The 27,213-nt window shown below is 41.3% G+C and overlaps 1 protein-coding gene across 2 annotated transcripts in view; it reads left to right on the top strand.

Annotated features, from left to right (window-relative positions):
* Window positions 1–27,213, top strand: part of NR3C2 (nuclear receptor subfamily 3 group C member 2) — a 208,602-nt gene that overhangs the window by 132,032 nt on the left and 49,357 nt on the right. For both annotated transcript variants that reach the window (XM_075708790.1, XM_075708791.1), the window contains exon 3: window positions 19,293–19,409. In XM_075708790.1, the coding sequence (XP_075564905.1) occupies window positions 19,293–19,409 (117 nt within the window). The remainder of the gene's footprint in view (window positions 1–19,292; window positions 19,410–27,213) is intronic.

Below are 27,213 nucleotides of genomic sequence, written 5' to 3'. Positions count from 1 at the left end.
CGTACCTTTTGTTTCCTGGGAACCCTGACCCTCAGCAGAACTGTGGCTTCTCAGTGCTTGATTAGCTGGGTTAATTTCATTTTGCGCAACTATAACTAATGGCCATTTAAAGCTGCCAGAAGCCCACTGTGGGTTTCTCCTCGTGCCTGACTGTATTTGTGAGCAGCGCATTAATCAGCACTCTCTGACACGCTTTATTGCTTAATGATGAGGGTTAACTGACCACTTCCTAGTAATAATGAAAAACAGAGGTCAGCAATCACTGACTGAGCAAAGAGAGGATCTTTTCCGACTTGTACTTTTACTCCTTCATCCTCAGGCAGCGACAAACGTGTCTGCTCCACCACTTAAACATGAACACTTGTCTTTAAAGTTCATCTTAATTATCGATCAATCCATGTCACGTGTTTACCCAATCGAAACAATCAAAACCACTGAGCCAGTTACCTAATTAAAGTCAATGTAATCGTACGTGTGGGAAAACATTGTTCGATTTAGCAAAGTCTGGTTTAGGAGTGTGTAGTTACAGCTGTAATGTAACGTGTGGATGTGGCACTGGAGCTTCCCCAGCCCAAACGCTTTTATGGCGGTTCAGTACTCCATGTCCCTTCCAAGTGCTGTCGTTTAATTTCTGCATGCAGATACAGAAACTGCCACAGTTTGCCTTAGAATCCTAGAATGCTTTGGGTTGGAAGGGACCTTGAGAGATCATCGAGCCCAACCCCCCTGCAGTGAGCAGGGATTGAACCTGTGAACTTGGCGTTATTAGCGCCATGTTCTTACTTGCAGGTTTTGATGACACTGGTTCACAAATTCATGTTGAAGAATACTTTCAAAGTTTTTTTTTTTTTCTCAAGTTTGTAGTTTTACTACTGGTTTTGGTTTGTGCAAGCTTCACGTACAATGGGACATCATGCTAGCTGCCATGGTGGGTGGCCTCGCTGGCCAGTGAGCACCCACGCTGCGGTGAGCAGAAGGTTAACCCTGTACCTGAACAGGCAGTGTGCACTGGTGGGGGGGACAGCCAGCATTCGCCTGCCCCCCGTCCGCCCTAGGGTGTGCTTGTCCCTGCCCGCCAGCCAGAGGTGTGGGGGCGGCTGGACTGCACAGGGGGTGTGGGAGCGCAGAGCCTGCTCCTCCAGAGCTGCTCTGCTGAGTGGTTAGGACCTGAAAGCTCCATTTCCTCTTCCTACAAAGTTTTAAAAAAAGCAAAGAATGTAAATTAAAAGCCAATGTTGTCAACATTTTCTAAAGTAAATATTTATTTGAACTCCTGAAGCTGAACTCCAGGTTATGAGGGAGATTTTGCGGTCTCCTGTACCAGCACAACATTTCAGGTGCTGTGGAGCTGCTGTAATGTCTTCTGCTCTTCTCAGGAGCATGCAGGCTAAAGGGGGACAGGTGAAACAGGATGCATGTGGGACATCCATCTCTTCGTGCAGCACTCATCTGCAACAGCAGCACCTGACGGACCACTGTCAGGCCATGTAGCTATCTGGTAGAAGTAACCTGGGGTCCAAACAGTGTTTACTGAGGTCTTTCTTGCTTCCATAAGTCTCTGTGGCTGCCACCAGCTGTTTTCCCCATGCCCACAGAGAGCAGCAGAGGTGGCACTGGGCCTGTTTTGAGCTCACCACCTGAGACAGGCTCAGCAAATGAGGTCCCAGGGACTGTGAAGGACTGTGGGCAGAGCTGGAGTTGCATGCAGCAGAGCTGGAAGCAGAGGTGCCTGGCTCCAGCTGTCTTACCAGCAGCCACTGCCTTGCATGGAGACCGGTACCCCAACCAGGGGGTTGTCAGGCTCCTTGGAAAGCAGCCTCTCTCAAAAACACTAAACGTTCAGAAAAATCAAGTTGTGAGAGTGACAGGTCAGGCTCAACGCATTAGTAGACACTTTTAATATTTTTGGCTTTACTCTCCTTTGGCTTCAGTTTCCAATCTGTAAAGTAGAGATGGTTGCACCATCTTCTGGGATAATTGAGTCTTAGGCTTCCTGCATCCAGCCCTAACGGTGTAGAGAGAGATACTCTCTTGACTTTCTTCCCCCAAGTAATTTTCTTCTCAGCTGCTTGTGTTTATCCAGTTACCACCCATCTGTATCCCTTGCCCCTTCTGCTTCTGGCCAGCACTCACCTCTGGACCTTTTCTCCTTTAGTCATCAGCTTCCGCACTCTCAGATTCTTCTGACCATTTCCCCTCTTCCCCGGCTTCTCCAATATCCCACTGCCTACATCTCCTTCCTCCCACCACTAGCTTTGCTTTTTTAGCGGTTTTTCTCCATTCAAGTCTACTACCTCCCCTGACTCCTGTCCTCTCTCCTCATTAAGCTCCTGGCAGTTGCCTTTGCTCTTGCAACCTGTGCCTCATTCCCCTTCCATCCTAGTTCTTTCCTTGCCGCATCCCGAGACCGTGATGGGGGTTTTCTGCATGGAGTCCCCATGCCAAAGCATCGTCTGATGTTTGGAAGAGATGGCTGGAGCCCAAGCTCAGCTGAGACCCTCTGCCCTGGTCCACGCTCTTTGCAGAAGGAAAATTTGGAGGTTGGCAGCCAACCTCCACCAAAACCTTTGCAAATCATATCACGTACAAACTGCAAATTGTCAGTGTTTTATACTGTGATCCGTTATAATTTTAAGTGATAATGTATGAGATGGCAAAAGGCACATCTGTGGTATCAGAGCAGTGATGCTTCAAAGGGTCTGTCTCAAAGTGTGAAGGCTCTTGAGCTTCTCAAATATGTCTGCAAAAAATGTAACACTGGGAAAAACCAACATGTTTCTCCCTACCCTTATTCACAAACTTACTTTTGCACTAAGCTTAGTACTTCTAGCTGATACATTCTTACACTCGCAAAATAAAATTCAGCCTGAGGCAGACATCCAGCATGGAAAATTTCAGCCCTAACTGCTAATGTGTGGTAAAGTTATAAGCAATAGAAAATGAGGTCTTAAAATGAAAAGTGTCAGGCAACCTTAACTATATGTAGTCCTACAAGATTAACTGATGATAATCTGCTTTTTGACAGATTTCATCCAATTTGCAGATTCATTTTGACATATATTGTACAAAGAAAGGGGGGAAAAAAGTCCCTGGAGTAGGACTCTCAGGCTTATAGATACTGTCTTGTAAGTAGTGAAAGCAATGATCAACCATGCAGTCATTTTACCTTCTGCCAAACCTTTAAAACTGTACTGCAGAAAGTCCATGAAAAAATCGTAATATAAAATCAAGGCATTGATGCACTGAAGCTGAGACCTGTTGACTTTGTGCCAATTCTTATCTCATTCTCATAAATCTAAGTGTAGGTTGCAGGTAAATGTTGAATTCTAAAAATATTGCAGAAATTGTAACATAAAGCTGCATTACTTGCATAAACAAAAGCCTAGGCTAGCATGCTCTTCAGATATGCATATCCAACACAATTTTAGTAATAAATGCTGACTTTCCAGTAAACACTGCAGACTTCTCTCTTGTTCCAGGTCTCCCCCTCCTGTAGGTTTGAGGTTTTTTCTTTCCCATTTATGAGCTAAAAATCTGTCCAGGGTATTTCTCCAGAGTGGGACTATGAACTTTGCTTATTTGGAGTATCAAGAAGTGATTTTAACCACAAGATGGGTGAAGGGGGTGGCGGAGGGGCATGGGGGCACATGGTCACCTTTAAGGCAACGTTTCTGGGAGGCCTCACCTATCGGTGGAGGGGCTGGAGAATCCTACGTGCCCAAACATGGCTATTGGCCTGGAATGTTGTTTGGGGATTATATAGCAAGCTACATCCCAGCAGGCTTGTTTGCAGGCTGCCTGCAGCTGGGCTTTGCTTTTTTTCGGTTGGGGGTTTTTTTGGTGTTTGATTTTTTTTGTTTTTCCCTCCCAGATTGCATGCAAAACCTGTGTGAATGGTTATCAGACTTTGGCAGTGTCTACATGACTTTTAAAGTGTCTTTCAGTAGAGTCCTGCTGACAGCTGAACAATTATATAAAATGCCACCTTCCTAAATATCATTTCTCAGCAATGTTAGTCCATGAGGAGCTAGGAGAATGTAGTTACTTTCCTGCTGAGATATAATTTGTCATTTTTCAGAACTGTTCCACCTGGCTTACACAGTCCGGGGTAAAAATGTTTGCTTAGTCAGGTCTCTTCACCTGGGCAGGACAACTTGGTGCTATATGTTTGTGGCAAAGACTTGTGTACATGGGTAACACTGTTTATTTTGAATAGTCCTGTTGTCTCATGGAAAATAAACTTTAGATGTGAATAACTCTTTCCATTATCAGCAATAAAATGTGAAATTTCAAGCAGTACAATCTCCATCTTTTATGGTAGCTCTGTTAGTCATAATTCATTCCTGGGAGGATTTCACTGGTATGTAGCCTAAATTTTTTTTCCTTCCTTAATCTTATTCTTTCATCAGGTTAAAAGCTTTGTGTACTCTTTATTCTTAAAACCAGGCACATGCTTAAGTGCCCAAGGCAAAAGGGCTTAAGGCACGTGACTGGAGACTTGAACTAGGCTGTTATCATTTCCCGTCTCTAATTACCAGAGAAGTTACAAGCGGGTAGAGGGCTACTTTAAATTTTCTTGGTAAATCACTCCCTCCGGCTTCTAATCATTTCCGTTCCACTTCTCTGGACTTCCTCCAGTTTGTTTATATCTTCCAGTAATGAAGTGCCTGAACTGCATGCAATATTCCAGGTGTGGCTGCAAAAGAAATGCATAAAGGGAGCACTGCCATGCCAACCTGCTCCGCTGTGTAATGCTCCTACAGAAAGAGCCAGAGGTGTTATTGACGCTTAGTTCTCCTCTGCTGCATTGCTTCTTACATCCAGATTATCCTCTTGTTCCTAGGTGTCTTTCGATGTTGACGCTTTCCAAATTTTGCTTTGTTATTTTGCTTTGTCATTAACTCTTTATTTGGGATTACTCCCTTGATACATGCAGTAGCATTTTTCCAGCTGCAATTTTATTGCTTGTTTCTTGTTTCTCTACACCCTTTTGTATTATTTTTCTATGCACACTTATGCTGACAACTCCTCCTCCTTTCTTCCAATGAAAAGATCAAAATAAGCAGTAATCCCTCTGATACTCCATGGGGTATCTTCCCAGTGTGTTAAACTGTCTGCATTTGGCAGTGGCTTATCCTCAGCAGGAATTTGCTGTAGAAGTTCTTAATGGTAGGGTTGGTATAGGGTCTTCTCATCAAGTAGATCTTGCCAAATAATAACAATGAACTGGATTTCTTGCTTACTGTATAAACCATTTTTTCAGGTGAGGAATAGAAGGAGAGAGAGGTTAGTGGATGAGGAATGTAGTGGATAAAATGAACTGGGCATTCTGCATCAGTGAATGAATAAAATACATTTCCTGCATGAGTGCATCTTCAACAGTATTTCCATATCTGTGTACTTCACCCTTTAAAGTAAGTATTCCTGATCTGCTAGATGGCTCAACATCTTCAGGGACCGTTACCTTGAAACACAAGGGGTAAGGATGCTCCTAGAGGCAGGAGTATGCTGTGCTCAGGAGGGAACTGCTGACCAGCACTATTTTTTTTCTACAAAGAAATAGTGTATTTCTTACAGCCTGATTTCCCCTTTTACTTGGTGTAGACATCTAAACTTGGGTAAAAAAACGGAGGTAAAGCACTGTCACTCCTATCCTGCAGAGTCTTCTGCTTGCTTTGTACAGGTATAAATGGCTTTGTACCCTTGGACTAGCTTGAGCTTTGCCTTGCCAAAAACACTACTGTAGGAGAAAGTGTGGACCTTCAAGCAGTCCAAGAAAGCCCATGGGGACGATGGTGTGCCTCTTTCAGAGGCCAGAGAAGCTTTGTGGAGGCATCATCTGGTCATACGCTCTCCCCACCATGACCTATGCACTCTGCTTTCCAGCTTCTCTTTGTCCTCCTGAAACTCATGCCTTCCATGCTTCTACAGTATTTTGAGTTTTATTCTCTTACCATTTTTTGCCAATTCATGTAGCTGATGGGTAACTCAAGACGAGCGCATAGGTGCCATCTGGAAAAACCAGTGTTTCCCCAGTTGCATCAGCATTAGCATAGAGAGGTCTTTCTCCAGGCTTAGAGGGGCTGTAATGGCAGGGCAAGTCAGGCACCAGTTACCTTTTTGTAGCACCTGCTCCCTTTCAAAAATTAGTTCACTTACACACTTCGTCTTGTGTTACAACAACTTTGGTCTTCTGGTTAACTAAAAATCAGTCTGTCTCTTTGGAAAACCCCTGAAACCCAACAATGTCCAGTCTTTCCACGTAACTTCTTAATTATTTCTGCATGTGAGTTTTGGCTGTGCTCCAACTTTGGAATCATTATGCTGCTTCAGAGTGTAAATAAGTGGGACTGGATTAATAAATTGTATGAAACATGGTGCCACACTTCATTATAATCCACTTATCAAAGTGGAAAAACCTTTTAGTACATAAAGTGCGTCTGCTTTTCATTTTCATTTTGATCTTTTCTATGTGTGTTTTCAGACACGAGTGTACGTTTTCAGAGAGGCTTTTAATGCTGGTGCCTGGCAGGTTCAAAGTTAGTTCTGAAGATGGCAAAACAGAGCTAGGAAATTTGGAATGTATTAGGAAAAGCATAGGACTGGATTGTCCTCTCATAATTATAAACTGGGGTGCACTACATCACATTGAAATCTGGCATAAGTAGAAAGCAGGTCAGGTTTTTGATGTAAGTGATCTTTTTAAAATTTCCCTTTTCTTAATTCAAATTTTATAACTTTTACTTAGAAAACTTGTTTCAGACAAGTGGAATTTTGCCTTTAGTCATTATCATTTTTCAAAGATAAAACAATTGTTTTTGAAGCCAGTAGTGAAACCCATCATTTATGGAATACAAAAATACATTGTCAACCACGTGAAACTGAGGTTAAACTTGTACGATGGCTTTACACTAAATGACCACCACCCTTGATCATCCATTTGCTTCACTGACCTCTCTTACCAGCTCTAGATCTGATAGCTGTTGCTGAAGAGATTGGGCTTTGGCAATGGCTAACTTCTGTCACTTTAATGAAAGAATTGCTGCATTTTATGAAGGTTAACCCAAAGGATTTTCGTGCTGTTCATACGCTTCTTGAAAGCAATGACATTTCAGTTCACGTGAGTTTGTATTAAATAGCTACTTGCAGGAAACTAAAATTAATTCAATCTGCTTAGTACTACCGGAATTTTAATTATGAAAATTGAACTAGAACTTTAAAAAAATCTGTGTTCAAACAGGCCCCTTGTGAAGTTAAATGTGAATAGACTGAGCAGTTTTTTATTTTGGTTTTCTTAAATGTGTTGAATGCAAGGGGTGAGGATACATACCATGAAGGAGCAGCTACCCTAATCCAGGGGTGAATTTTGGATATAAATTATGTAGTAATTGGTCCTCAGTTTTCACTGAGCAAAACAAATTTTGAAACAGCAATTACGTCAATTAGGCAGAATGATCTTTGAAAGTAGAATGGAATAATTTGATTTGTGCCTTGGTGATGTTGTATATACACCTTGAGATGACTTTTCTCCTGTTGTCCTGTTTCTTTTTTTCAGTTTTGTTTTCAGTGGCCACCATCATTTGGGCTGAAATTTGGCATACTTGTTTTTACCTAAATGTCCATTCCCTTATAATGAAGGGAAAGCCTAATCCCTTCAAGATCTCACTCTGGCATATGAATTATGTGTTTGAAAAATTTCATACGCTTTAAAAGATTACTTTTTTTTTTTTTTTAAACTCCCAGTGGTACCTTTATAGGTGTTGAAAATGTCAGATGCAGATTGAGTCATCCATGGCTTTAGTTGTTCAAGACCTAGGATGATTCCAGCATGAAAGATCACCACTTGATTTATTTCTGTGGCAAAGCAAGTTGCAATTCCTGGTGAAAAGGTGCGGTAGTGAAGGTGTGGGTCCGGCCCCAGGGTGATGGCTGTCACTGAAAGGCAAGCTTTGCTCTCACTTAGAGGTCATCCTGGTGCCGGTGCCATGGCCGGAGGTGTCAGATCCAGCACACCTGGCTGAAGGGGGCCACAGGGGTGTCACTTGTGAGGTGATCGCCAATAAAATGTGGGAAAATTAGACGAAGCCTCAATTCATCAGTGGTTTTGCTGCTGTGTGATACTTTGCTCAGCCTCCTGAGGTCGGATGAGTAAGCAAAGGGTGAAGTAGCTGTTCCCAGGGGTGTGGGAGGGTTGCCCTGTTGTCCTGTGAAATTTCATTATAATAGTCAAATCTTCTGCTATCACCTCATCCTCTTTCTACTGACTGTTTTTTCAGATTTACCTGGAATAACAGAGCTGAGGTTCCTGATTAAAATAAATAAATGGAGAGAAAAATGAAGAAAATAAATAGGCAGACATGTACATATTTCAAAGGGTAAAACAGACTCCTTTTTAAAAAGCCAGCAAACAAATGCAGAAAACTTTTAAGTTCACTTTGGTGAGCATCTCATATTACTTTCATCAACATTTCTGTGCTTGGGATCTCAAGAGATTCTGCTAAAAGGCTCTGTTGTGATGGTCTTGCTTGCAGCCTTTAAAAGAAAGTTATTACTGACCAGGGTTCCAGAGGAGATTTGTCAACGTATGTGCTGACAATATTTTAAATTGTCACTATTATTCATAATAATATTCATTATTATGAATTTAGCATATTTCCAGTCTGAGCTGTAGTAAACTGTACATGAAAAATGCAAGAGAAAAATATGCTTTGAAGATAATGTGTCATTCACACAGAATAAAATTTATGATCTGCTGAGCATGCTAAATGCAAGAACATAGCAGACTTGAACTTCAAAATATTTGCAAAAAACAAAGGGTAGCTACTTTAAAAAAAAAAAGTTAACGGAACATTTTCACTGAGACCAAGAGTTGGGAAAAGTTTTACTTTGTGAGACAAACTGCCTATTTTTCTAGTAATATCTTACATAAATAGCATGCATTTCATTGAAGGAGTCGCTCCAGAATTGCAAACTATAAGATGGAGTTGCAAACCACAGAATTAATGCTGTATACGTTGATTTTTCAGTCTGTCCTATGACACTAGAAGTTCTCTCTTAGTTTGCGTGTTCCATATGATTACTACAAAGACAGTTTGCTACATGCCTGAATGTTATCAGTAAGATAGTGGGGCATACTAAGCAGTTTGAAATAGTGGATAGAGTGTAACAGGCTTCAGCCCCATATACGCTTACAAATATGAAAATTTTTATGGAGGTGAATATTTTCAGTAGAGTATTCACTGAAGGAGCTTGCCTTAAGGAGCCATACAGTCAGCTAGAAATCCTTACGTTACCAGTTAGTGTTCCATATTCCAGGATACAGCCCCCACACACTCTCTCAAACATTCCCTTAAATGAACTTGGTATATCATACAAATCTTATTTTCCACTGTGTACTTCCTAAAATCCAGTTGTAACAGTGAGCTGATTGTAGAGCAGGATACTATATCACATATGTAAATGTAGCAGAGCAGTTGACCACTTTTACCGGCAAAAATGGAAGGGCATTTCAGTTGCAGTTTAAGATTTTTGCATGACGCTTATTTAAAAAGACTTTCCAGTCCTTCTAGACCATTTCTGGTACATTGAAATTTTCCACTAAAGTGCATTGAAATTTGTAGTATGTCAAGAATGCCTTATCAGATTTTTAGCATGGGAAAGCAGAAATAGGCATCATGCATGCAACATGATCTCTTATAAATCTATCATATGCACTACTCTGCAGGTAACAGTATCTAGAGACTTCAAAATTAGTCTTCAGTTAAAATTTAAACAAAAATGAAAATTTGGAAACTTGCTGTGAAAGAAAATGCTGTAAAATATTAGATGTGTGATTTTGTCAAAACAACATCCTCTAAAGCTCTGATTCTCACTCTTTATAGTACTGTATCCATTATAATCTAAAATCAAAAGCAATTGAACTGAAAACTGATTTCAACACAGAAACAAAATGATTTAGCTCAATAACGGGATTATTTTGGTGTTTGTAGATATTTTTCCTTCGTTTTCCTCCTAAACAGATTTCCAATGCTGTGTGATTTCACTGAATCAGAAGTGCTTTGCAAAGATCAGATACTTCTCCTATTCCTGTTCTGTGCTATCTGGTATCATTCGGCATTTCTTTGAGCACATGCAAAGGGAATTACTGCATAGTCAGTCATGCGGCCATGTTTAGACTTCCAACATGCTGAACTGAAAGCTTTCTTAGCTCCTGTGGTTTTCGGGAGGCTCCAGCTGTCCTCCGTGACCAACTGCTACGTGGCTGGTTGGCACGAACACTGCCTCGGTTGTGGAGATGACAGTGGGAGCCCCAGAGATGGTTTCAGTACCAGTTTGGGGCATACCTGGTCTTGGTGGCTCAGTCCCTCTGGATAACAGGACGGCTGGAGCACCAGGCAGAGGCTTGTAGAGGCTTTCAAAATTCTGCAGCATGTTTTAAGCATGGCCGAAGAAAATGAGCATGAGCGCATGTACCTCAAATATGAGATATTTATGTATATTTTCTTGCTCACTAGTCTCACTGTTGTTAACAGGTTTAATCCCTGCTGGATGGTTTCTCCTGCAAAAAATAGTAGCCTCTTTTGGGCTACATCCCATGCTCCCTTGCCAAATTTCCTCCCTCTCCTTGATCCCTCTCATCGGTGCCCTTTCAGTCTGCTTAAAATAGTGAGTGAGAACCATTTTTATAACTTCTCGTCTCCTTTGCCAGGATCACCAGACCGTACCAATTGTTTTTGTTAACCTGGTCTCAACCCAGTGTGAAAGCAAGTTTCCTGGGAAGGTGAAGGGGCAGGAGACTGTCTCCATGTCAAGATTGGCAGTCTGTGCTCTTAGATGTGTGTAGAGAGTGCGTAACAGTACGGCAATTTGAAAACTTTCACGTATAAAGCGTCCGGGGACACAGCCCTCCCTGCCCCTCTTCCAGAAAAAAGGGGAATCGGCTTTTATCTGTAGTCGCCGTTGGAGGAAGCGCTGGTAGTTCACCTGTGCTTTCAAAATTTGGCCTTCTGGAGGAAACAAGTGTGGTAGTTAATGCACAGAGCATTAAGTCATTGTTCATGATGTAATCACCCCCTAAGGACAACCTGCAGCTCTTTCTCCGGGATACTGAGTAAGAATTGCTAGCGTATTTCAGATTAGGCAGAGAAAGGTCGGGTGATCACAGGCCAGCATGCTGGATTTGAGAATGTTTTTGTCAACACTGTTTAATTAGAACATGTTATAATTAAATAGCAGTTAAACACAAGGTTTAAAGCACATAGAAAATTTAGAAAAATACTGTGTTGCCGAAGTTCATAGACTATGCTCGCTATCTGAGCACCAACTGATGCGCCTGTGTTTTTTAAAAAGCCCTAGCTGGGTTTTGTAGACCCTGCAGAAAATGATGCTGTTGAGACCATGTTTTCATCCATGTCCCAGGTAGTTTTAATATACTTTGCTTGGGTAGATGAAATGAGCTGTAGCCATACCTTTGACTGCAGTGTAAATGTGCCCTGTGAAATCACCAGTTACTGGCTGAATGGAGGAAATAATACATTTAGAAGGTAAATAAGAAGACTGAAGAAACAGTTGTGGAACAGGAGAGGGGTAAAAGACTGAAGGTGAAAGTAGGTGAAGGAGAAGGTTAGAAAATAAATTTTATTGAAGGAAAGAAAAAGGAGGGGGGAGTGGAAAGTAAGGAGACTACAAAAATATCATAAAAATGGCAGATAAATTAATCCAGTAATATATAAGGGTAAGGAAACTGAAAGATGTCTTGGGATCTAGAAGTAGCAGAAGGTGATTGAGAATGAGAAGCAAGCAGGAAATACCCCAGATGTGGTGAATATTTTGCCAAAATCAAAACAAATGTTAATTAAGTCTCTAATTTATCATAAAGGAGGGAAAGCTCTAAATTCTTGCTTCAGAGAAAGATTTAGACTCTACCTATGTTATAAGCACACTGTGTAATAATGTTAATAATAGATCGATATTGTTGTCGTGAACGATTGGCAGATGCAGCTGAAAAGCGTCGTGTCTGGGAGTGATACGGTCAGATGAGGAAAGCTGTGGAGTAATAAGGGAGATAGAGCCTGAAGTCAGACTGAATTTTGGGAAACCCTGAGATTTGATATCTAAAATACAACCCCCGAGCATTCGCTATATAAAATGAAGAAGCAATATTCATATCTAAGTTCTGTACCTTGTCTGTGGCATTTATAAGCTTATTCTGCATTGTACATAAATCTCAGCGTGAGGAATCAAGTTTATTAGTTTACCGTGGTCAGACTGGACTGGTTTAAACAGAGCCGAGGAAGTTAATTATCAAATGTCTCAGGTGGGTCTAGCAATAAGTAACTAGTTATGGAGAGAGGGACTCGGCATGGCTGCAGCCTTTGGAGCTGCGGCGGGGGGACGGGTCCTGCCGTTGCATGCGGATGGCCGGCTGGGAGGGACTGCCCTAATCTGTTTCCCAGGTTGTTCGAACCAGTTCAAGAGCAGTAAAACAAGGTTATGTAATTGACATGTGATGTAGCCTAAAATAGTGACTGCAAACATAGGCTGCTGTTGCTGGGCAGTTGTCAACTGCTAAAAAAAAAAAAAAAAGCCCTCAACTGGGTAACAAATGGACCTTTTAAATGAAAATGCAGTTCTGATTTCCATTGAATAGCAGGCTATTTTTTTTTTTTTAATTGCAAGAAACAGAGGCTCTGTGAAAACTGAAATTTGGAAAGAGATTCATCATCATACCTATCGCGCTGATTTATTTGAGAGTACCTCCCTGCTGCAGATGGTGAAATAAAAACGTCAGGTATATGCAGTTTGTTTCTTGATAGTGTGATACAACTCCTGTCAAACAGAAAATCCTTTTCTGTGTGTGGAAAATCATTGTGACAAGTCTTATTAGTAATTTTATTTATATACTGGCCATTAAAAAGTAGAAATCGTTTATTTTTATTAATTAAAAGAGCTTATATGGATTGCAGATATAACATCCGTTTCACAAAATCTTTGAAGGTTTCGGAGCTGGAGCAAAGCAACACATCACATAGCTCAGTGAGCACAAACGAGAGGTTAGGATGTGCTGATTCTGTGATTTCTTGCTGTAGGAGGCAAAGCCCTTCATCAGGGCTATACAAGAAAGCAGAAAAACCTGGTGTTAAGTTCTGTTTGCTGACCTGTTCTGGAGGTGAGAGGCCTCCCTTAGAAAATCCTGATGATTTTCCGTAGCATGTTTTCTTTGTCTTTCCTTCAGCAGGGAAGGTCCGTAGCCCAGGTCAGAAGGGTTGCAGGGGCTGGGCTCGTGCAATCTGATGGGCTGGTGGGTAAAGGGAGAAGGGATGGAGTTGAGCGGCAAATAACATTTATGGAATTGAGGGAAACAGTATAGGACTACAGCCATTCAACCCAGATTTTCTTCCTCCCCCTCATGCACTAGTGTTATCAGGAGTAACTTCAGTAAAATGGGTGGTTATGCTGGTAAATACTTACAGGAGCAGCAGGAGTATCTTTAGAGGAGTTCCCTGAACTAAGGATGCCCAGTTTAACACCTATACAAGCCTGCTCGAGCAGGTGCCGATAGGTACTCCAAGCTGTAAGGCTTTTACAGGTATCATTGTTATCGTGGAGATAATCTTCACACTTGGGAAACGTGGAGCCATCTAAGCACTTATTGCAGCCCAAAAGCTGCGAAAGGGATCCTGGCTCCGATGTGCAGATCCGCACGGCAGGGCTGGAGGTGGCTTCCAGCTCCTCTCTCCTCAAACCCTGGAAGAAGGTTTGGCTGTTCTGGCAGCCCGGAGGGAGAAGACGACTTTGCCTGCAATTTTATGAGTTAAAGTATTAATTCTCGCTGTGGAGGAAGGAGGAAGGTTTGGGCATTTTACATGCGTTTTGATGTGCTTCAGTGAGGTGCTATTTTAGAAGTTGAGGGTTTTTTAAACTAATTCTGCTTTGTATGGTCCTTAGCTACCACTCCTGTTTTCTCATTTTCCCGTCCTTTTGCGAGGCTTCCTCAATCATGCCTTTGTCTTGAGAGCCAACGCATGCTCCGGTTTCAGATGTCATCCGCGGAGTGGCTTTTGGACTTCTCCCTTACCTTTCCCAGGGGGTGTTGCAGTGAGTGTGTAGCTCTAGCAGAGGGAAAAAGAGAGTTGGCTGCCCAGGTAAAAGCAGGAAAGAACGTATGGAAGGCAGCGGTGCCGCAGGAGAGGAGCTGGAGTTAGCAGCACACAAGCAAGTGTGAGTCAACAACCTAATGCCATTGCAAAAGCCAGATCTGGTCCAGAATTGCAGTAGCAGGGCTCTTGTGTGCAAGATACAGGAAGCAACCATTTTATAGGGCTTAGTGATGGTGAAACTCAGCAAGAAAAATGCACCCGGTTTTGGGCACTCTGTTTTATGAAAGAAGTTGGAGGAGAATAAGAGGAATGAGGACAGATTTAGGAAACATTGAGAGAACTGGATTTGTTTAGTCTAGCAAAGAGGTGGGGAACATAAATCTTTCTATAGCCATGAGATTGTTGTTAAGAAGGTGGCGATCTATTACTCTGTGTGTCTTAGGGGGAGTGGTAATATCTCTTTCAGTTGCAAAATATTCCTGTTTTCATTAAATGCAAAGGAAAAAACACAGCTTCAAGGCTAGCTAATCACTAGCCTAATCCCATGGCTTGTAGGGAAGTTGCAGAATACCTTTCCTCAGAAGGCTTTGAGACAAGTTTAGAGAAAGGAAAGGGAAAAAAAACCCTGCCTGAACTTTTAAGCTAGTCTTATCATGCTTCCATGAGTGGGCTTGAATTAAACAGTCTTTGGATCCTCTTCCAGCCAGCACTACACTTTTTTTTTTTCCTTAGAAAATTTAACATTTGAGCATAGTAGTTGCTATTTTAACAAGAGAGGAGAAATGTAGAAGACCCATTAATGATTTGCGGTTCCTGACTTAGACTTCAAAAAAACTGGGGAAAAAAAATAATTTTTAGGGGGAAGATAAAACATGTGCAATATTTCAGAAATTTCTGTAATTTTCTAATTTTGCCTTAGACAGTAACAGAAATATTACTGACAAGAAATATCTATACCCCATTCCTGTGGCAGCCTTACATGTCTGGAAGTGTATCGCAGCCCCTTGAAGAGTGCAGCAGCGCTCTGCACACGTACATGAGCTCATCTTAGGAAGTCAGTTTTGGGGACCAGTGACTCAATCATTGTGCTGGAGTTTTAAAATGGGGAAAGGCACAACTTCTGCTGCAACCTCATTTTGGCAGTAATTCATAGGCCAAAGAACAACAGCTTTTTTCCTCCCTTCCTGAAAAGGAAAATCCCTTCCTGAAAATCTGAATTTTGCTTGTTCAAGAAAATGTAGTAAGAGGGAAGACTGAATTTCATTAATACTTCCTTTTTGTTTTCTTTTCTAAGCCTATAAACACAGGGAATTAAAGAGTCTTTGCAGGTGAGAGAGTTGGAAACATTGAAGTATTTTTGTGTGTACATTTGGATGTGTCATTCTGTGGTATGTAGTGACACATTAACCTGGAAACTGCAAACTCAAATATTCCTCTAGCTCTACTGTGAATAGGACAGATCTCTATTTCTTCTTAGTGTGCAACTGTGTAGTACCTATTAATTATTTATTTTGAACAGGACATTTTCCTGGCATCTTTTGTAACTCTGCATTTTAGATGGAACCAGAATTAGCTCGTATAAGTGCACTTAAGGGTGGCATATGTAAAAATTACTTTCATCTTAATGCAGTTAGCACATTGGAGATGAGAATTCGATATCTACTCTCTCACTTTCCAGCCCACTTGTGGGTGATTAAACTGGATAAAAAGAACAAGTGGATTAAGCTAAACACAAACTACACAAGCAGATCGATATGTGTCTCGAAGGAGTTGGAGATCTAGCACCACAAAAATATCAGCCTCTTTGCAGGACTGTCTCCATCACCTCATTGAGATCCTGAAGAGCCCTGGAGGTCTTGAGAGAGTTGCATCAGTTTCAGATGTGTAGGTTTCTGTTTTGATTCTGAAGTTGAGGGGCATGAGTGAGGCTCATGCTACACAAATAGGAGGTACTAATTCATTATGAGTGTCTTTGCTTCACTAACTTACTTTACAAAATTGGTTTTATTTGAAATGCACCGTTTTTACATGGAAATCTGAAGCCTTTTTTTTCATAATTGATAATAAACTTTTTAACTGAAAAATTGTTCATTATTCTTTCATAGCTGTACTCTATGTAGAGGGTATACCTGAATGCTGATCTGTTCTGTTTTTTTAAGGGTTTTTGAGTTACTTCTAGTAGTGTAAGCCTTAAGATGACTGTGGTTATTTAATTTTTTTTTTTAGCAAATTAAAAAAATTGTCAAGATGACATTTGCGTTTTGGAAAGACTTTTGCCTTGCTTACTAGAAAAACTGCATACAGGTTTTGTACCATACGTCAGTATTCAGAGATGCATGAATCAAAAATTCATGAACCTTTACTAAGTTATGTTTTCCGAAATTATTTGGTCTAGAGTAGATATGCCAAAAAGTAATAATTGCAGGCTACCTAAGCCATTTGAAGGGTGACTTATGGAAGTATTCTGCTATTGTGGGAATATTTCTTGTGAAGTCACAGGGTGACAGTGATTGAATCCAATGAACATTTCCACAATATTTAAGAATGTGACCCAAGTAATTATCCTCGAGTACACAAATGTTAACCTTATTTTATTAAACCCATTAGCTTTTGAAAGCAGTAGTGAAAAATGTTGACTTAACAGGTGTACAATTTTGTAGAGCAAACTGCCTTCAGGGTAATTCTGCAATGGGGTTCATTTTGCAGCATTAGAGCTGACTTGTCATATTAATAGCCTGCACCCGCCTAAAATGGAAGCCTAAAAATGGTATTGCAGTACTCTGTGATGTACAAAGGACATTGTATGAGCACTGAGCAATCGTACTTGCATTCCTAGCAGAAAATAACCATTCTTCCGCTCTCCCCACAAAAAGATAGTATACCAGTATTTGTAAGGGCATATAAACCATCTTTGTACTATATATAATTATTTCAAACACTTTCGCTTTCTTCTTTAATTTTACTTTCATGCTATCTGCATGATATTTCTTCGGAGATGTGCTCAAGTCAGTTCAGAGCAAAAATGTAAATAGGAATTAAGTTGACATTTCTGTTCTGTATCTGGTTTTTTTTTATAGATCACATCACAAAATAAATATTCTGTGATAAGCAGGCTTTCATTTTGTGATTAGCTGAGAATTTTATCTTTTTATTGTTTAGCAGGCCTACTTAAAGACCAGCTGATAGATAGTGGTGCCATCGCTATACTATACAACTTGATTTTTTTGCCTGACGTAACTTCAAGAGCTCATATTCATGAATTATTTTGCCTAAGTTTTATTGTTTTTCATTTGTGTCATGGTGCTAGGTAAGGTCCCTTAATAAAAACCCTTATTTGCCCATCTGCTTGTTGTTTAAACATCTAAAGCATTATTTTAAATGATGATAACTTTGTGATATTACAGTAACACTTCGCTTACTTAAATAAGACCAGTTCTCTTTGTGTGAGATGCTCAGTGAAGAGGTGCAAGAAACAGCCCAAACTTCAGTTCACTGTCTAAATAGATAACATTGGGTAAGGGTGAAGGGAAGTCAGATGCAGAGATAGAAAATGAGTTATCTGAAGTTTTAAGGCAAATTCCGGAAAGAGCCCAAACCAGAAGCCAGGTCTCCTATGTCCCATGAATATTCTCTTTCCCCAAGGAAGCATGTGTGTCTTGTGGAAGATACCTTGGCAAACACATTTTTGTACCTCTTGTCCTACAGCAGCTCTGTCCCCTTAATGAGCCTGCATCTTTGCTCCCAGTCCCCGCACACGTCGGCCTGCCACGCATTTCAGTGCAGCTTTGCTTCTGAGCCCTGCCCCGGCTTCCTCCCCCTACCCACGGCTGGTGCTCGCTTCCGTCATTGGCGTCAACTTTGACGTTACTTGTACAACTATTGGGTTTCTGCACATCTTGCCTGCTTCATTCATGACCTACTTAGGAGTCTCTCTGCTTAGCTGCTGGTTGGTGTTATTGAATTTGCAATCTGATTTTTTTTCTCCCCCTCTACCTTGCATTTCAGTCATCTTTGTTACGAACTTGTGTTGAGTTTACAGAGTAATGAGTTTCTTACCTTATGTCTAAAATGCTTGTCCCTGAGACTTGATAGTTCTTACAGCGCCCGCTACATAAGCCTGCAATACACTGTTGTATTTTACACAGGACTGTTTTCTTCAGCTTCCCATGCTGGTAAATCCTGCAGCTTGCCTTAGTCTGTTGTACTTCTGCGTGCTGTGTCCTCTCCTTTCATCCTTGCTCTGGAAACCCTCTGCATTGCTTTTTGTCGCATGTGCTGCAGACCGTTTGTTCTGGCCGCCCTGGGTCCCTGTGTGCCACCTTTGGATCAAGGCAGCTAAAATAATCTTCTCCTCTCGCTTCTCCTGTCATGCTGCACCAGCCCCTTATGGCTTCCTTTATTCTTCCACATCAACTTCAAGCACCTTACTTTGAAAAGTCCACCTGGTAGTGCTCTTGTCTGATACACTGCATCTGTTTGCTCTACCTATGTTCCTCCCACGAAGCAAAACGCCTTGTGAGTCTCCCAAGTTGTTAAATGCCAGCCTATTTCCCCGGTTGCCGTGTATTTCCCTTCTGCTAAATGTTGTGTGTTAAATACCTGCTGTCTCCTCAGGAGTGCTTCTGTGGGGCTTTACAGAACTGAAATAATATGGTTGTGCTTTAAGCCTGTTTTGGTAAACCCTTCAGAAACCTTCTGCTGTGTAGAAGATAACTGATTAAATCAGAAATCACACGCTCGGTGAACTGGTTGAAGAGAGTGGAGTATATTGGGAAAGCTAACCTCTACTTTGCATTTCTGCTTTAGATTGTGCACTTCTTTGGCATGAGAATGGCCCCAGGTTTTGTACCAAAACTGAGTTGTCAGGCTGCTCTGTGATAAGGCGCATGTTGAAAAAGCGCAAACCAATCATTTATTTAAAAAAAAAAAAAAAAAAAAAAATTCCAGTCCTGCCTAGAAAAAAGTAATGAGATCTCTCTTGTGAGTGACACACTGAAACTCTTTCCCAAATTAAACAGAAGAGATGCTCATAGTAAGGCCTGTGACAAGTCACCAAGATTATTGGGAAGGCTAAAGAATGGCATTAGGAATGTCTACATTAATAAGTTCAAAATGACTGCAAAACAGAGAAGAACAAATTGGAATTGTGTAAATACATCCTCTAATAATGTGATTTTGTTTTGGTTCATTCAGGACAGCACAATTACCTGTGTGCGGGACGGAATGACTGCATAATTGATAAGATTCGGAGGAAGAACTGCCCAGCCTGTCGATTACAGAAATGTCTGCAAGCTGGAATGAATTTAGGAGGTAAGCAGAATATTAATAGTTTGGTCTCTTAATTTGATTACGCAAAACCATTGGAAGTGTGCAGCCTTTTAATAGTTCTGGCAGCTGCATAATCTCAAAAGTTTAAGGTGGAATCATCCTGAAGAAGTGCTTGATAGCTAATAAACTCTATTATCATTCTAAATCAGGTTTTGGAGATATGTATTTTATGGCTCTGAAAAAAGAAAAGTGGGTGTTTTATGATGACAGTAATTTTAGTGGAATCTCATATAGCTAAAAGTGTTAAGCTTTCAAGTATTGCGTGCTTTTTTTTTTTTTTTGGTGATGAGCATTCTCTCGAATACCGAAGAACATTTTACACTATCACAAAAGCAAATTCACACGTAGTGAAACCTCTCAACTTTTTTTGTTGCTTATTCAACATTTATATTCATTTATTTCTGCAACTGTTTGGATATGGAATAATTTTGATGACGTTACTCCAGCGTTCATATACCAACAACAAAAAGGCAAAATCTTTTCTTAATAATTATCAAAAGGATTTTGACAACCGTATGATAGCACAACTTCTAATAGTTTTTTCCGTTGTTTTCATTCTTCAATTGCAATGTCTACACAATTCTGGCTGTGCTTCAGTGGACATCTTGTTTCAAGTCATCACCTGAGCAAATTGTGTTACAAATCACTTTTTCCCACCACTCTTAGGTTTATTATGTTGTCTGTGAACAGGGGTTTGGATACTGCTGCAGGTCCTTTCCCTGATGCACAGTGACCCTTCCCTTAGAGTGTTTTTACTGTTCCAGAAAATTATAACACGGTCACATTAATTCCTCCAAATAATTTCCTATCTTGCAATTTGCTTTTTATCCTCCTGGACCTATTCTCCTAGTAGCTTAGTTTAGTTCTGCAGACCGATTTAGCTCCTTGTCTTTCATAGGTTACATGCAAAATCCTGGTTGCTGCCTGGTACCTTTTTCTACCTCCCAGACTTCTTTTTCTGTCTTGTCTCCTGGCAGAAATACTCAAGCAAGCTGCTGCTTACTTTTTTGGGTAGAGTAGCCCTGTTAAGACCTCTTTCAACACCCTTCCTAATTTTGAGATGCTGTGTTGCCCCCAGGCCCCTTGTTTCTGCTTCCCAAAGGAAAACAGGGCCAGATTGTGGCATGCTGGGGGCTGACAGCTTTCCCTTGATTTTGATCTGCACTGTTGAATCTAGCAAGGGAAGCAGAACGGCACCTTTGTTTGATGAAACGGGAGCTCCATGGTAGTAGCTCCTTCCTCCCAAAAAAAGGTGCTGCAAATGTGTGTGGGGCAGGAAGCCCAGCTCCTTGGAGTGCTGGAAATTTTGCTGCAGCCCGCCAGCAGCTGGTGCAGGGCATCCTCCGTTGCCGTGCCCTGTGCAGCACCAGCAGAGCTCCTGCAAGCCTGCCTTCCTGGACAGGCGTGTGTGCTTAGCACTCCAGCAAAATACAGGGCTGCCATCCGACTTGATAACCTTTTGAAAGAGCAACACGTGACACCTTGTGTACAATGTCATGAGTTCATCACTGTGATTTCCTGGTGTGTTTCAATGGATGTGTTCACACAGTGTCATCTTCAAAAAAACAAGGGAGGGGGTAAACTTTATTTGGGGGTGTTGCTTTTTTTTTTTTTTTTAATATAGGCTGGAATGCTGTAAATGAGGAGTGCATTGAAAAATCTTCCCTGATGTTGGAGCTTGGTAGTCTGCTGGAAATTGTAATTAGTGATCTGCATTTAATGACCTAGAAGGCCAAGTCTGCCTCTGCAGTGTACAGCTGGCATGCGGTTGAGCTTTGTGGTTTAGCTGTTTTGGTGATTTTCTTCACGTAGAGGAACTAAGGTGAAATTCCCATTCCTGATTGATCCCTTTATGCCACATAAAGGAGCTAAAATAGCATACAAAGGTCCTTCCATCACTGCCATGAATGAGGCGGTGGGGAAATGGCTCTGGATGTCAGTGCAATACGGTGCCTTCTGCATGGTCCAGGAGAGAAAGGCCAGGTTGGAGACAGAGGAGAGCCCTGCCAGAGAGAGGAAAAGCGCTGCAGCCCAGAGACAGTGTTACTGTTTAGAGGGCCCCAAGGGCTGCCAAATTATGCTGATGGACCTTTCAGCCTTTGAGCCAGCCCGGGTCTGGCAGGAAATGTTGGTAGGTTAAGGCCATTTGCTGCTTAGGGCATCCTTCTTCCCTGGTGGTGAGCTTTGCATTGGGCATCTACAGAGGAGCAACACAGCTTCTCGGACTTAATTTGGGGAACTTTGTTGTGCTGTTGCAGGGGGTTTCTGGTATGGTGGAGATCATCACAAAAAAAGAGGTGGAAATGGCAAGAAGAGATATTAATGCATATTTGAAAACAGTAATTTTCTCTTCATATAAATTTCCAAGGTTTGGTATTAAATAACATTTTTTCATAATTAGCTTGAATAGACTATGTTCATATTATTACGAAGATACATCGTAGCTTATAGTTTCACGTGGTCAGCCTAGTTTTGCCAAGAGTATTACATTACTCCAATAAAAATGGACTTTTACGTGTTTCCAGTTTGGACTTACGGGCAAAATGTGCAAGTATTTTGTTAGGCAGCGTGATCAGTAAGGAGCTGGAGGAAAATTAATTTATAAATGCATTTAGTTGAAGTCCTATTTGCAGACTCTATAGCTGAGTCACACTGCACAGTGCTGTGCTCTTTGTGCAGTAGATCTAATTTAAGCTCTCACCCTCCAAATGGAAGCAAAGGTAAACACAAAAACCAAACTGTATCAGAGATGCCAGTGTGTGTGGTTTGTGAGAGAGAGAGTAAGATGATATGCAAAAGGGTCATAAGCAAAGCTCAGGGCTGAAATGTGGGCAAGCTGCTGAAGCCGTGGACATTTCTTTTCCACTTGTACATAATTACAGTGTTTTATCCCCTCATTTTAAAAAAAACCCAAAACAACAAAAACAAATGAACAAAAAACCCCTCCAGTTGATCCAGAAGAAATGTTGCCTTAGGGAACAAGGTCCTGTCTGCCATGGGCTGGAAAAGAACTTGACGCTCCTTTGCAGCTCTCCCCATCTATGGATGGGAGTGAAAGACCCCAGGCTGCCACCCAGCTCCTCCAAGTTACTGCAATAGGGCGTTTATAAAGCAGATTTTGTAATTTGAAAGTCGGTGATTGTCATCTTACTGTTACTGAAGATACTAATCTCCATAGTGGAAAACTGGAAATCAGAAAGAGAGTTTCCATGTTTCCTGCAGCACATTTTTGCACAATCTCCGATTAATCTATTGATCGTTTTTTCTTTGGATTTTTTTTTATTTTGATTATATTCTTTCTCAATATTTTAAAAATGTTTTCTTTTGTTTACTGTGTCAAAGTGATACAGGTTTGTTTTGATGGCATATCTTCTACTTCCCGGCATGCTAACATTTTTTTTCTAAAAAAATAATATTTTAATGTGTGGCAGCATGCCATGCTTTAAGCACCTTTAAAAAAAAAAAATGTGTAATTCAGTGATACAAAATACACCTTTTCATGAATGCTCAAGCAAATTAATTTGGCAGTTTTATTGTTTATCTCCTCCTTTTGTTTGTTGAAAAATTGGAGCATTTTCCAAGCTCTTATATCCTCTAATAATCTTTAGAAGATTATTCATCAAGTCAGCAAATAATTTACCTAATTATGTTCTCTTCTCAATTTTTGTTTTGATTTTATAACAAGCATCTGTAACCTGTAATTTCTGCAAAGTTGAAGTTGCCAAATAATTCAACCTCCTCATTTCTAGAAAGTATGTGTGTGCACTGCAGACAGACATAGCCCTTGAGCAAGTAGGACTCCAAAACTTTTTTGGGAATCATAGTTTGTTTGTTGGTTGTTGGTTTTTGTTGGTTTTTTTTTTTTTTTTAACTCCAGTACCATATGCCAGACTTAATTATTGGAAGAGATTCAGAGTGAGCAACTGCACTATGAAGGTATGCTGGCCCATTTTTGGTTTATGCTCTTTTCAAGATTTCTGTAATTAATTTTCAGTTAATTATGGACCAGAATGACTTCATGAATTGTGAAGTTTCTTCCAGCATACGCTGTGATCAGATTTGTCGAGTCTCTCACTTCCACACGAGACATTTTCATTTGACTCCCACCTCATGCTGCTGTGCCTTAGTCGAGTCTGTCCCCACGGTGGCACCGGGGTGGGGGGGGGGGGGGCGGTGTGTGTGTCGCGCTGAGACCCCCCCATCCCACGCTGGTGCTCAGCATGGTTTCTTGTGCCACCACAACATGAAATGTTTTATAGGGTGTGACTTGAGGGTACCCCCACCCCCCCACCCACCCCTTTTGTTGGCAGGTTAGTCCTTGCCCCTCTGATGCGACCTGGTGACCAGGCATCCCTCCTTCTTCTGCTGCGTGATCAGGGAAGGTCCCTCTTCTGCTGTGTGATGTGCCGTACGTGCTTAGGGGACAAAAAAGTGTTGGAGAGGTCTATACCGTGTAGGTAGGTACAGGTCTAAATCCGTGCAATCCTTCCCTGCCTCAGCTCCCATATAAAACACTGCTGAGACTTACTGGTACTGGTTTCCCACAACAGTGAGAAGCAGCTTGCTGAAATACCCTTTGGATATCGAAGGGATATAAAATAGACTTCACCTTGCAAATTACATAGTTCATCGCTCTGTCTGCAGAGACTGCCTGTGAAATTTGAGTCTTGGGTTTGCATGCATTTACATATGTAAGACACTTCATGCGCAAGATGCTGCGCGTGATTTGTAGTCTTCGCTTGCAGATATCCTTATTTTTTATACATTAAAATATTTCAATAATCTGAAAAATAGATTAAATGAGAGAATCAGTAATAAGATACAGTACTTCACATTTTTGCCCAGCTTTCCATTTTCTGTTTAATAACTTGTAGGGATTTAAAACTGCAGTATTATTTTCAGTTACTGCAGCTTATGTGGTTTATATTATCGTTGTTCCTATCTTTTTAAGAAAAAAGAAAGCAATAGGGAGAAAAGGAAGAGAAAAAACCCACAAGTATTACAAAACTGAAAACTAAGAAAAACTTAAATACAGCAAAAATGTATCATCTTGTTTTTTTTTTTTTTTTTTAAAATGCCTACCAACTTTCTACTGACCAAGGTTTCGTAAATTTGAAAGGAAAAAAAACCCTGTGTGTAAGAAACTGAAGCAATTTTGGGTATATGTATAGTTAACTTTTATTTTTCATTTAAACTTTAACTGCAAAGTATTTTGAAATGCCCAATAACTTTAACTGCATTTTTATTTGCATTTATTATGTAGCATTTTCATCTGAGGGAATCTAGTCAATTTTTTTTAACTTGAACATTCATCTGAGTTTGTGACAGTTCTTCCAAGAGGCTTTTACCAATACACAGCAGTATATTACAGTTATTTGTGGGTTGTGTGAAGCAAAACCTCATGTTGTCAATTTTTCTCGCATTTTAGGTGGACAACTTAGTTGTGGTACCTACCAATGCCTAGGTTATCACTAGTATTGTTTCAAAGAACATTTGTATTTTTCTAGGTGTGACGATTTCAGAAAACATTTGTGTTAGAAATTCATCAAGTTATGAGATTGTGTAAAAAATCTGTGCTTTCTCTTAGCAGAGAAGCACTGATTTACCTACTTTTATTTGCATGTACAGTGTATTGAGCCCAAGCGAGTAATGTAACCTTAAGAAGTAGCCTGCAACCGTGCTACCTTGTGCTGTTGATTATGTTAGGTCTCCCAAATTGTCTCATGGATGTACTCATAAGAGGGATCAGCAGGGAAATTCGTGGTGCTGCATGGAGGCCGTGCTGGTGACTCTTCAGAAGAGGACATCCTTCTGCCTGAGTAAGGGTTAGTTGTTCTTAAGGCACTGCTGTTGCTGCACCACCACCCCACAACTTGTGAATATATATTTTAAAAAAAAAAAAAAACCAAAGAAAAAGAAAGTCAGTCCTGCTGTTTCAAACCTTGCTGCAACGAATTTTTCCTACTCTTGTGTCCGTCTTCCTCCATGTTACAAGATACTGCTCTTGCCCCACTCGTGATGTGACCCTCTAACTTTTCAACTTGAACCATCCTCAAGAATATTGTAGATAAGTATTAGAACAGTCACTTGCCACAACTGTTAAGAAACTATTTGGGAATGATGATTAAAAAGGCAGAATTTTGAAGAGGGCTGGTAATGTCAGAGTAATCTCTTGGGCAACGATTAAAAAGCTGCGTTGAAAGTGTGTCCTTGTACTTCACATTTTGCTGATGATTTTATTTCGTATGTGAAGGCAGCTCAAGAAGATGCATTGCAGTAGTCCAAAAGCACACAGCTCGCATCCAGGAATCCTTGATCAAATTCCTAATCAGGTTCATGTTCTCAGTGCTCCTTTGTTTTTTCAAGTTTTGTTGGTTTCAGCTCTGCCTTCTGACAAGCGCCCAGCTGCCAGCAACGTTTGTTTTTCCTCCAGGAACAGCCTTTCAGGCTTTTGGCACAGGTCTGCTGAACTCCAGACTTCCCTGTTTTATCTGCTGGACGCTCCATCGTACCATTCACGGCATAACACCCTTGGTTGCCAGCTTCGCAAAGGAGCTGCAACTTTTCTGGGCTCCTGCTGGGAGTACGTGTCCCAGCCTGCCTTGTGTCACATGGCAGCACTGTGCATGCAGGCTCTGTGGGGTTTTGTCTGATTTCAGCAGCGTACAGCACTCGGTGTACAGGCTCAGAGGTTGATCTTTCCCGGGCGGTTCGTATTCTATACGTGGTGTCTTGCTTCGGTTCAAAACACAAAATGGAGAGGGGTGATCACAGCTTTCTGAGAGGAAGGTTTAGGTCCTCACAGAAGAGGTGCAAAAAAATCTCCTGCCATTGTGCTGTTGTTAGGCGATACGACTGAATCACAGCAGTGGCTCTTGCTTGGATGCCTTCTGCCAGGCATTCGCTGGCTGGCTTGTATGGATCCCCTGTGCAGTGCCCATGAGCTTTTAAGATTTTCTGTCTGTTGTCAGGACTCCGGCTTTCATCTCCAGGATACTCCCAGGGTAAATGACGTTTGTGGCCTCTTGACTCCTAAGGACCCAGGCTGACCCTCCTTTTGCACCTGTGCCCTGGTACATCACTTCTCTGTCTTGTAGGGCATTTAAATTTAACAACCTGTTTTCCTGAGGATCCTGGAATGAATTGCTGTTTATCTTTGTTGCTCATACAGACGCATAAAAGCAAGCAAACCCATAACTCCTCTTGTTCGTTGCTTTGTCTCATCGTGCTGGAGCAGACCAGAGTGCTTCAGTGTTTCCGAAATTCGTTACACGCAGCTCTTGGTGATGTTTTGTTTTTTCCTGAATCACCAAATTATCGTGCTTCCTTCCACAGTGCTCTAAGTTCATATCCTTTTTACTCTTCCCCACAGTAAAAGTGTAGTCCCTGCTATGAAAGCATGCCTGTGTCTCCTGTTCCTCTTTCCAGAGCTTCTGGTTATCGCCAGAGTCCTTCTGAAACCTCCCCCTGTGGTCTGTGGTGGTGTGTTTCCATTACTCACTTCCCCATCACTGTGAGAAGCTGTAGGAGCAGGAGGAACTTGTCCTTTCGGCTTCCGCCAAGCCATTGCTTCAGAGAGTTTCCACCTGAGTAAGAGGGCATGAAGATTTAACTTGCCATGCCTGACACAACCTTGTCCAAAGTATGGTGGGCTCACTATGCTGAATAGTGGGTTTTGTGAAAACCATTGTTAGTTGCCTGCAAGTGTGCTGTGGACCAATTTGGAAGAGCCTGGAGTAGAGCAATGAGAATAATCAGCAGTCTTTAAAACTGGACTGGTGGGGAC

The sequence above is a fragment of the Pelecanus crispus genome, chromosome 4, assembly GCF_030463565.1.
Source record: "Pelecanus crispus isolate bPelCri1 chromosome 4, bPelCri1.pri, whole genome shotgun sequence".
NCBI lineage: Eukaryota > Metazoa > Chordata > Aves > Pelecaniformes > Pelecanidae > Pelecanus > Pelecanus crispus.
The sequence above is the reverse complement of the archived record's forward strand: the minus strand, read 5'-3'. Positions and strand labels throughout refer to the sequence as shown.